Source organism: Leucopleurus acutus, assembly GCF_964270905.1.
Source record: "Leucopleurus acutus genome assembly, chromosome: 1".
NCBI lineage: Eukaryota > Metazoa > Chordata > Mammalia > Artiodactyla > Delphinidae > Leucopleurus > Leucopleurus acutus.
This window is the reverse complement of record NC_139142.1, coordinates 158426037-158438279: the sequence shown is the minus strand read 5'-3', so window position 1 is coordinate 158438279 and position 12243 is coordinate 158426037. Positions and strand designations below refer to the sequence as shown.

The following is a 12243-nucleotide window of genomic DNA, read 5'->3' as shown; positions in this document are numbered from 1 at the left end:
ATGTTTGGGGCAGTCTGGGGCTCTTGAGTGGAACTTTCTGTCCATTTTTATGGGCAAAGAGTGAAGTTTATTGTTTTTCTTTTTCTGAAAACCTTTTATGCTTTCATTTTATAGAGTATAGTGTTAATAATAGAAGAGACCATTTGGAACTGCAAGGGAGTGTTATAGGAGAGGCATTTGTAAAGTAGGTCTTTTAGTGACTAAATTAATCTGTGAGTAGAAGGAAGCTTCCATAAATCCAGACTACTTCATTCCTGGGTTAAAGGAAATTACAAATGTAGACCTGTCTTTAATTCAAGGAGCTTATATGGTACAACATTATTTTAATATCTGAAGGCTTGTATTCTGCCAGAGTCTTTTGGAACATATAGATTATCTGCAATTCCTCAAGGACTCCCAAAGTCCCCTTATATTCCAGATTCTCTGAATGACCTGCTCCGTAGTGATGTTCACTTTTCAGACTCAGGCATTTAGGAGGCTGGGTATATTCCTAGTTTGCTTTAGATTCCAAGGCATCTGGCCATCAAGGGGGAGGCCCCTTTTTGAATTTGGGTGAAATGGTGGTACCCTGGCCTCACAACACTGAAGAAATGCTCTGTCTGTGCTTATAACTGAAAGAATATAGTTTGTATTGAATGGAATTGGTGGTTCCCAAGCAGAAACTTCCCAAGGATCTATGAGAAGAGGATTAACTGTGCTAAGCAGGTTTGCAAATTGCCATATGCAAGTCTCTGGTTTGGTCAACACCCTGCCAATGACCATGGCTCCGTGTTTCATTGTAGCCAATGTCTGGCTTCCGGTCAACGTAAAAACTGTTTATAAGTATGTAAATATGCATGAGACTTTTAGTACTCTGTGTTTCAACAATAGGATGCTTTCTAGGGATCTCGGCAAATAGTGATTTTGACTTTTTTTTTTTTTTTAGGGAATTCTTCATTAGTTTAAAGTAAAGTAAATCTGATTTTTGTTCTTCTCATTTGGAAGCTACTTTGAAATCACTGTCCTCCTTATTCTGTCCCCTGTTCTCTTTCTTTATCCTGTTTCTTTAACAGTTCTGCCCTTGAGTACACATATACATGGAAAATGTCATAGTAAAAAAGTTGACTTTTTTTTCCATATGGATGTCTGAATCTTCTCTGATGGAAGGTTTGGGAATAGTCAGTTTGATTTAATTTTTGGAATTTAATTAAATGGTACTTTTATACTCTGAGGACATACAGATTTAATTAGTGAAACCGTGTTTTCAGATCTTCATGGAACAGACTTCACTTTTGTGTTTTTGTATCTAACGCATGGTGTGTTTCTTGTTTCAGTCCCGTTAAAGATATTCATGATGTTTTGGAAGTGACTGTGTTTGATGAAGATGGAGATAAACCCCCTGATTTTCTTGGGAAAGTTGCCATTCCCTTGCTGTCTGTAAGTTACCTTCGTTAATATACAGTGTGTGAGTCATTTTACAGTTGACAAGTTTCTATGGTCTAGAGTTGCTTTATCTTTGTCAATCTGGGGGTGGGGGGAATCCTCCCAGCTATAGCAGGAAACAGCTGTTTTATTCCTTATCCTTCTCCAGTACTTTCAGTAGTTTCAGATGTAAAGTCACATAATTTTCTCTGTGTGTCAATTGCGTATCGATTTAACCAACCAAAACATTTTGACCGGTCTTTCAATCCACACTCAGTCTTTCCATCTTAAGATAGGAGTTTCTCTTTTGTTTCAGGGAATACATATCTATGACCGATTTTCCATTGGTGAATGAAAAACATCCATGTTTTTCTTCATTGCTTCCTTACTGCCCATTTCTTCAAAGATTACTTGCTGGTAACTGCATAGTTGTTCTCAATTCCACTAAAGACCATTTTCTCAAAAATTCTGTTTGTCTTTTTAGTAGTCCCGTTTGTTTTCAGTCTCCAAAAGTGCTTTGTGGGAGAAAGCAGAGAGCCTCTCTTGGAAAAAGAGTGCTGTTTTGGTAGTCCCCTTAAAAGGTAACGTGTCAGAGTGAGCTAAGAGCTGAATGAAAGTAAAATACCCTATAAAATTCAGAGCATCATATAATGTCTTTACATGGGCAAAGGTAGAAAGCTGGGATCTGAATTCACCTATTAATTGGGCATTTATGTTTATGTCAAATGTACTCTTCTAGAGGAGAAAATTTCAGTTTTTCATCCAACCATTCATACAATGTGTGGTAGAGTTGTAACGGCGTTTATCAGTGAGGAAGGCTTTATTTCTTTCTTCCCAAAGACTTATTTTCCCAAAGCTCTTAGTGCATTTTTGTGGCTGGAGCAGTCTGTAATTTATCCATGAGATTAGACTAGCTCACATGGTGTTTACAGAGGGGGAAACGCTGCACCTCTCAATATCTCTTATCTTTTTGATTGCTTGGTTAATTTGTCCCCAAGTTCTCATATCCCTGATGTTACTTGAAGAGCATGGTGGAGCAGCTGCTCCCTTGCAGAGCTGGCTGCTGCCGAATGTTCTGAGCCACCAGCAGCAAGCCACGCCGGCTCTCAGAGAGGAGATTGTGATGTGGGATTTCCCTCCTTTTTTTTTTTTTATTACAACTTTGTCAGTTATTCCTAAAAGCATACATGTAACAAGAACATGGCGCACAATTTTAAAGAGGTCTAAAGGGACAAGGAACCAAAGCTCTCCATTAGAATTTAGTGTCCTTTCTCTCTAACATTTTTTTTTTTTTGGACATTTCTCCTCTTGTTTTATAGATAAATCCTTAGTAGCATATTTGATTCCTTGCTGGGTGAACGCTACTTCGTATCTTTATTAACCTCCCTCTGTTTCGCATGTAAACATTTTGTGTGTTTGGTCTTCCTAGAATACCAACAAGTTGACTGACTTTCTTTCCTCCCTCCCAAGGAATGTACAATCGCTATACGCTGTGAAGTTAGATCTAAGAAATGACCTCTGGCTAAATCAGGTTTAGGTTTTCTCAACCTCAGCACTCCTGACATTGTTGGACGGATCGTTCTCTGCTGCGGGGACTGTCCTATGCACTGTATGAAGTTTAGCAGCATCCCTGACCTCTACCCACTAGATGCCAGTAGCACCTATCCACCCATCACTGTTGTGATAACCAAAGATGTCTTGCAACATCGCCCAGTGCTCTGAAGGGGGCAGAGTCACTCCTGGTGGAGTGGAGAACCAATGACCTAAATTAATAGAGCTTTCAAACTATATCCTTCAAAATACAAGACAGAGTGATTTGTGAAAGACTTTGTTTCAATGCAAGCAAGCCCATTAGCCCCCTTAATTTTTCAGGTTGCTGATAAGCTGCCCCACAATCTAAGCATTCATTTGATAAATATTTATCAAGTGTTCAGTGTGTGCCAAGAATTGTTTTAGGTGGTAATGTTCTAACAATGATCGCAGTGAAGCTATGTCCTCTCCTGGAACTTATCTTTTGATTGCAGGAGGCAATATACAAACCAGAAAAAAAAAAAAAAAAAAAAAAAAAGCAATGCACAGTAGGTTAGATGGTGAAAAGTGCTATGTAGAAAATGAAGCAGGGGGAGGGGCCTCCAAGAGGATGTGTGTGGGGAAGGGAGGCAATTTTCCGTGGTTCAGGCAGCGATTACCTCACTGGAAAGGGAACATTTGACTGAGAACTTAAGTAAGTAAGGGAAGGGAGAAAACCAGGAGGATATCTGGGGAAACTCTTCCAGGCAGGAAATCTTCAAGTTCAAAGGTTCCAAGGCCAGGCCTTGACTGTCAAATTCCAAAAATAGCAGAGCAATGTGGTTGGAATAGAGTGAGTAGAGAATAGCAAATGTGAGGTAGGAAAGAATAGGGGATAGGGTGGCGTGGAAGAGGACCTTGTAGGACGCTGACAACCAGAAAGTTAGAAGGACTTTGGCTCTTTCTTAGTGGTGATGGGAAACCACAGGGAGGTTTCCAGCCGGGGAGTGTTTGATTTGGTTTATACTGCTTGTTTCTAATATAAATGTAGCACGTGGAGAAATAAGCCCAGATCTGAAAGGTCTCCACTGTGTAAAGGCAGTGTGGCCTGAGCCATGTTTCCCCTTAGGGACTTTGGGGGCCCAGGGATGTTGAGCTGAATAAGACATTTCAGTAGTTGTTGTTCAGCATGGCTGTTTCAGTTCATATTTATTTCTGATGCTTTGACCAGTAGATTGGGAAAGTGATCAGATCTTACGTAAGATCTGTGTGGGCTCTTCCCGATACACCCGCAACATACCTTCTCCAAATGAAATGATTCCCTACCTAAAGTGTAGATATAAATGTGATAGAAAAAAAGGCCATAACCCCCAGTATCTGTAACAGGCAAATTTTGTTTGTTATTTCATTGATCATTTGATTTTTTTAAAAAAATTATATTACTTATATCTATAGTATTTATATTTATAGATTTTGTTTATATTTATAATTATTTTAAAATAATTCTAACTTGTGATTTAGAGGCTATATTTTAAAATGTATTTAGATCTAGGTTTTTTCTTTATTTAATGTCTATTGAGCAATACTTACCTAGAGCCCTGTGCTGTGCACTTACCATCATTAATTCTATGACAGCCTAATGAGGCATGCTTTATTATTATGACCATCTACAAATGAGGAAACTGAGGCAAAGGAAGACCTGTAGCTGGTAAGTAGGGGAGGCTGGGTTTGAATTAGGCAGTCTCATATCAGAGCCATCCTAAGAGGATGCTGTGCTGCCATAGTGAGTAGCTGTTAAGTAAATATTGTGCCAAAAGCCATAACCAAGATCTGTTTTGTGCAGGCACTGGGCTCAGTGCAGTGGAGGTGGGGGGCAGGGGGGCAGGTGGGATACAGAGTTAACTAAAGACTTGCATTTCATGGGAGATGCCTGTGAGATGACCGAAAATATTAGGTGCCCTATAAAAGGAACAGGAAAATGCAAGGTGGGAGGGCTGAATTTAACTTTGGGAAGACTTTAGAAAGTGGGGAGTCTGAGCTGGCCAGGAAGGAGTATGGTGTTGATAGGGACTGCTGGGTGAGGTGAAGAATGAAGGCCATTCCAAGCAGAGGGGAAAGCATGAGCAGAGAAACAGCAGGGTAAAGGAGAGGCCACATTCTGGAAGCAAAGAGCAGCCTTGGTGCCTAGCTCTCAGTGTGAACAGGGAGGCTGGAGAGTGCAGCTCAGGAGGGGTGGAGAGAGTTTGGGGCCTGTTCTGTGAGGGGGGATTATCTGCAGGCTTTGGCATGGATATAACAGAGCAGTTAACTAGGAAGAAAGTTTGGCTCCTGTGTGAAGCAATTATAGGGGAGGAAGACTTCCTGGAGGAATTGGTTGCAACTCCAGAAAAAAAGCATCAGAGAGAAAACCCTTCAATTCTGTGTTCTATGCCTCTTAGGAAAAGGATTTATTTCCCTGCTTTTTTAATATTTTTAGTCATAAAAATGGATTCGTTGGTGCTTCACTATTACCTCTATAGGATACGGAACAGTGTCCTATAATACCTTGTTTCGTATTTAAAAACAAAAATTGTATTTCTTAGAGTGTGCGTAATTTTTGTGAGAACATGTTTTCTTTAATCAAGTCATAAACTAAAACTTGATTTACACTTTCAGAGAAAATGCAAACTACATTTTAAAACGTCTAAGTGTAAAGTATTGAAAGTACTTCAACTTTTACTCTCTCGAAATGGTAATGTGCTAAGTGCATTTCAGCCTGTTAAATAAAGAGCCTGTTCTGAATTCACTATATCTTTTAATCAGGGTGAATATATTGGATGACTCTTGGCTCCCTTAAAATTCATATTCTAAAATCAGTATATTTATTAATGGTGGTGAATTGTTCAAAGCGTATACATGTGCTCAGATATACATCAGAATTGAAAAAATACAGGACAGTGAGCCATCCTTCCATAGATTTCATTTCTGTTCAACTTTTTAAAAAACAGTTTTTTAAAATGATTATATAGATATGCAAAACTTTTTACTCATGATTAAAAGCAGTAGAAAATTGCAGTTGGATTGAATTATAATCTGAAAAAAAAAAATTTCTTTGGCCGCACCACAGGGAACTTCCCCCACCAGGGATCTAACCTGTGCCCCCTGCGGTGGAAGTGTGGCGTCTTAACCACTGTACCACCAGGGAAGTCCTGAAAACTTCTAATATTTGTACATTTCCACATTCTGCCAAAAATCTTCTAATCACTAATATAGTAAATATACATTGGAAAACAGTAGGAATGTTTTAGTTTTAAAACATTCCCAACATAGACATTGTCTCCTAATAATTATCCAGTTCAGTAGATTTATTTTTCATTGCTATTCTCAATTAAGTGATCTTGATTTTGTGGTGAAAATCTGGCTAAGTTCTTCTCATCCTTCTTATTTAAACGTGTTTACCCTCCTAGAATTAATTATCTAATGGGTCAATTTTGGAAGACTTTGAAAATCAGCTTTCTGTAAAATAGGAAAAGCATCTGTTTGTTGTTATTTCCTACTATCTATGGAGAAGTCATCTCAATTTGATGAGGTCCTACTTTTTTTTTTGCGGTACTCGGGCCTCTCACTGTTGTGGCCTCTCCCGTTGCGGAGCACAGGCTCCGGACGCGCAGGCTCAGTGGCCATGGCTCATGGGCCTAGCCGCTCCGCGGCATGTGGGCTCTTCCTGGACCGGGGCACGAACCCATGTCCCCTGCATCGGCAGGCGGACTCTCAACCACTGCGCCACCAGGGAAGCCCAGGTCCTACATTTTGAAACAAATTTGAGTCCTCTTGTGTAAGCTATGCCAACATGCATATGTGAATTTATATCAGAAGCACAGGCCTTCATGCAGCCCTTAGCTTTCTCTGTGAAGCCAGTGCACGGTAACTAGGTGTACCAATAACAGCCTCACTTAATTAGCTTTATGGGATAAATTTTCTATAATTGCTGTACCAAATAAATGTCCATGCACATCTTCATTTGCATTTCCAATTAAGTATTTGCCCAACTCTCACCTATGATGGATTTTGCACATTGTACTGGACATTCTTAATCATATTTTTTTAAGTTAATGCTGAAATTTTGGCCATTGAAATATATAGTATTTATTTTACTTTACATAAATGTTTATGGATGTATAACCAAATACAAAATTTAACAGGGCAAAATGGTGATTTTCGGACACAAACATTCAACTCTCTTCCTCATCTAATCCTGGTCCAACATGTTCATTGAAGTAAAGGAAGATAAGGCACATTTTTCTGTTGGCCTTGGAAACCAGCAAAGGGTGCCATGAATCTGCTGGAATTATCATGAACCATAACTGGTGTAGAAGGTGGATGATATTTGGTTACGACAGGCCAAGGGAGAAAGAAGAATGACTAGTGGGATTCCTCTACTGTCCTATAACGGGAAGATAGAAAGTATAAATCTGAGCATATCCTGCATGATGGTAAACGTTGAATGGGTTAAACTTTTCTATTAAATGGAAAAACCTCTCATAATGAGTGAAAGAGTAAAATCTAAGTGCTTCTTCTAGATGAGACACCTCAAACATGGCAATACTAAAATGGATGAACAAAAGTGTAACACATAAATGTAAATAAAAGGTAAGTGAGAAACGTACAGAGGAGGCTATTTTATGAGTTACAAAATAATTTAATTATCAATAAAGTTATAAAGACAGGAACTTTTACGTGAATGACTTCCCATGGAAATGTGTGTGTGCATATGTATATACACACATATATATATAATATTTGAAACACCAGAAAAATTACAAAATTGGAGTCGCAGAAAAATAACATATATTATCTATCTAGCTTTTAAAAATCAAACAAAAAACAAAGCTTTGAAGTGATGTTTTAAAGTGCCAAGTCTTTGAAATTCCAAGTTCCATGAAGTGTATGCTAATAGCGAAAGTCCTTGCACATGATTCCACAGCTACTAAATTTCTGATGATGAAACCCTGGAATCTCTTTTGTTTTTATTTTTTTAGCAAGGTTCTCAGGTGAATTTTAAACAAACTAAAATGGTGGTTCTTAGACTAGAGAATCAGCCGTAAGCTTTGTCCAACATATGTATGGGTAGACACACACATAAATACATAAAATATTCTGTTCACATACCCACTTAACTTGTTTAATTGTTGATTATGTTGTGGGTCCAAAACGCTTCAATAGATTTCAAAAAGGCAGAACCTGTACTGTGATCACAGCACAGAGAAATAAATAACAAAAATGAAACAAGTATCAAAACCCTTGGTAGAAAAAAAATCTCAGGTAGCTAATGTAGATACCAAAACTGCAACTATAAACTTCTTAGAAACTAACAATGAAATACAATATATAAAAACTATGGGTAAGGGCCAAAAGTATTATTCAGAGGAAATTTTTTTTGGCTGCACCACAGGGCATGTAGGATCTTAGTTTCCTGACCAGGGATCGAACTTGTGCCCCCTGCAGTGGAAGCACAGTGTCTTAACCACTGGACCACCAGGGAAGTTACGTGAATGGTTTTATAATTGAACAACAAGGTTGAAAATCAATTAAACATCTCAACAAAATGAACTAAAATAAAGAAAACTGAGAAAATTATAAAGAAATTTATGAAGATTAATAAATGAGCAATTACATAGAAAGTATTTAAACAGTGTATTTGATCAATCCAAGTATTAGTTCCCCCCAAAACCAGTGATACAGGCAAGCCATTTACAAGGCTAATGAAAGAAAGGGAAAACATGTGCTATTAAGAATGAGTGAACAACAAGAAATATGGGGATTGCTATGAAGAACATAACTAAATTTTACTAAGTATGAGAGAAAACATTAATAAATATAGAGACATACCTTGGGAAGACTTAGGTATTTTAAAGGTATAAAAATCTCCCCAAGTTAACTAAAAAGATAATACAGTACCCCATTTGAAGAAATTAATGTATAAAAATATCAAGGAAATTATCTTTAAAAATATAACTAGAGGAACTTGAATATCAGGTATTAAATGCACTGTTTAGTGAAAATCATTAATGATGGAAATATCAGAAACAGTTATCAAATAACTCCACCCTTTTCTCCCTGCATACTCCCCTCCCCCGAATAAGAAAATAACACATTTCAATCATTTAATGAACATGAGTTTTGAAACCTTAACTGCACAGGCAATTCTTAAATGTTATTGAAGTTTATTGAGAACATAAAAGAAAATGGAAAATGTGTGAAATCATTCCCTGAGACTAAAATAATTCTGATATTAAAAAAACATATTTAAAGAAAAAGCAAATTATATACCTTTCATGGAACATCAGTAAGATTGAACACATTAGGAAATCTAATTGTGTAATTTATATTATTGAGTTAAGAAAAAAAAAACACCTTGACAATCTCAATAGATGTAGAAGGTGTACTTGATAAAATTTAACATCCATTCTTGATTATGAAAAAATAGTCTAATAAATTAGTAAATGATGAGCAGTGCCTTAACATGATGAATGATATCTATCAGAAGTATCACAAACATTAAGACTTATTGCTGAAACACTAGAGATAGTTATTCTAGTGTCTCATTTTTTTTTTTTTTTTTTTTTTGGCCACACCTCGTGGCATGTTGAACTTCCCCGACCAGGGGTGGAGCCCACACCCTCTGCAGTGGAAGCCTGGAGTCTTAATCACTGGACCACCAGGGAAGCTGCTCTAGTTCCTCATTTTTAAAATGAAAATAACAGTAGTTTCTACTACTAGGATTGTTGCAAGAATTTAATGAGCTTATATACTTATGAATTAACTATTAAAATTAAACCTTTTAGGTCAGATCCAGCCAATGCAAAAATGTAAGAGAAATAAATGATATTTGAATGAAGGAAACACATTATTTGCAAGTACTAGCTGATAATATCTGTAAATATAAAGAAAATTAATAGACACTGTATTAGAATAAAAAAAGGTCAGTTATGTATAAACAATATCAAAATTAAGAAAATGAAAACCAGTGCCCATACCCAATAGAAATCTTAAAAACCTAAAGAAAAACCTAAAAAAAAAAAATCTGAAAAACCTAAAAAAAAAATTAAAGAGTATAACAGGAAACAAAAAAATGCTATAATGCTTAACTATATGAGGAATTTCTGAACTGTACTGAAGGACATGAAAAAAAGGCTAATTGAGAAATTTAATATATGATAAACTTGAAACATGAAGTCATTGAGAGGATAAACTAAGTGATCACTATATAAGTGATTCTGAGGTAAGTTGGTTGCTTATCCATCAGGGAAAAATGCATCGGCATGTTACACCAAACACAGTAACTATTTCAAGGTGAATTAAAAGTCAAATGCTTGAAACAAAATAAATAAATATTTATTTATTTATAGTTCCATAAATAAAACTATTAAAATAATGGGAAGTGCTACATAAACAAACTGAAAAACAGGAATGATAAAGGAAGAAAGATTTAAGATGTCATGGTGAAAACAAAAATTTCCATAGAAGATTAAAAGACAAAGGATAGGTTGGTAAAAAATACTTGCAGCATAAAACAAATAGATGCCAGCACTAATATAAAAGTGTTTTTTTTCGGTGACAAAGCGATAAAGAGGCATGGACATATATACACTACCAAAAGTAAGGTAGTTAGCTAGTGGGAAGCAGCCGCATAGCACAGGGAGATCAGCTCGGTGCTTTGTGACCGCCTGGAGGGGTGGGATAGGGAGGGTGGGAGGGAGGGAGACGCAAGCGGGAAGAGATATGGGAATATATGTATATATATAACTGATTCATTTTGTTGTGAAGCTGAAACTAACATACCATTGTAAAGCAATTATACTCCAATAAAGATGTAAAAAAAAAAAAAAAAAAGTGTTTTTTTTGATCAATATGGAAAAGACAATTCAACCTAACAGAAAATTTAAATCAAGGAGGCAGAAATCTGTATAGCTAATAAGCATATGAATGGCTCATGCTTTATTCAACCACCATCATGGTTGTTAAAAATGCAGAAGAGGGGGCTTCCCTGGTGGTGCAGTGCTTAAGAATCTGCCTGCCAATGCAGGGGACATGGGTTCGAGCCCTGGTCCGGGAAGATCCCACATGCCGCAGAGCAACTAAGCCCGTGCGCCACAACTGCTGAGCCTGCATGCTACATTCTGTGTGCCTAGAGCCCGGACACCACATTGAAGAGTAGCCCCCACTCGCCGCAACTAGAGAAAGCCCGCGAGCTGCAATGAAGACCCAATGCAGCCAAATAAATAAATTTATTTATTTTTTTAAAGTGCAGAAGAGGGAGCCAGATCACCTGGGTTAGCCCCCAGTCTTCTGCATTAACTGGCTATGTGACTTTTGACACCTTACTTGACATTTCTGTTTCTGTTTCCTCCTCTATGAAATGAAAATTATCACAGTACCTGTGTTGGAGGTCTGTGGTGAGGATTTAAATGGTTTGGTAAATGTAGAAAGAGTACAGTAGCACAGAGTAAGCACTTAAAGTGTAAGCTCTTATCTTCATCATCCTCGTTTTAGTAGCTTAAATTACCAAATTACTTTAAGCAGTCAGATTAAGAAATATAGTCAAGATTTTTCATGAGCAGTGATGATTAAGTGTAGTCAAAGGACTCTCTCAGATGCTTTTGGAGGGAGCATGACCAGCTACCAGCCTCCTATAAGGCACCTTGGATTAAAATTTAATAGACACATATCTCTGAGCATTTATATTCTAGATATCTATTTTAGAGAGGCAGCTGGGGCTTGGAGAGATACAGTAATTACCCATGGTCACACAGATGCTAAACGCCAGAAATGGGAATTAAAGTGAAGTCTGTCTGGTTTCACGGTCCTACCATGGCCCACTGTTAATAAACATCCGACAGAAAATGTTCAGTTTCATTAGTTATATAAAAAAAGCACATATTAAAACAACCTGAGGCCATTTTATTCCTATGAAATTGCTGTATATTAAATAAAAATGCCTATGGTTGGCAACATTGGAAGGAAACGGACAGGCTCATTCACTGAGCTAGGAGTATAAATTAATACAACGTTTTAGGAGAGCAAATTGGCAATACTTGCCGAAACGATAAAAATAGGTGTACCATATGACTCAATAATTCCACCTCTAAGACTTTATTTTTAGGAATGCATCATGGAAGCACAAAGATATCTATGGTGTTTACAGTTGTTAAAAATTGGAAACAATCTTAGTTACAATGGAAGATTGGTTAAGCTAATTATAGAATATTCTTAAGATGAAGAACCATTCTAAATTATGGAGAATCGATTTTTTACATTGGAGAATGTTTCCCATACTTTTTTTAAGTTTAAAAC

General features: G+C 37.1%; 1 protein-coding gene across 1 annotated transcript in view; it reads left to right on the top strand.

The window, feature by feature from the left end:
• Positions 1-12243, top strand: part of MCTP2 (multiple C2 and transmembrane domain containing 2) — a gene marked incomplete at its 5' end in the record, with an annotated part of 189755 nt that overhangs the window by 88447 nt on the left and 89065 nt on the right. The window contains 1 exon segment of the mRNA XM_082850959.1: positions 1314-1416. Coding sequence (XP_082707085.1) covers positions 1314-1416 — 103 coding nt within the window.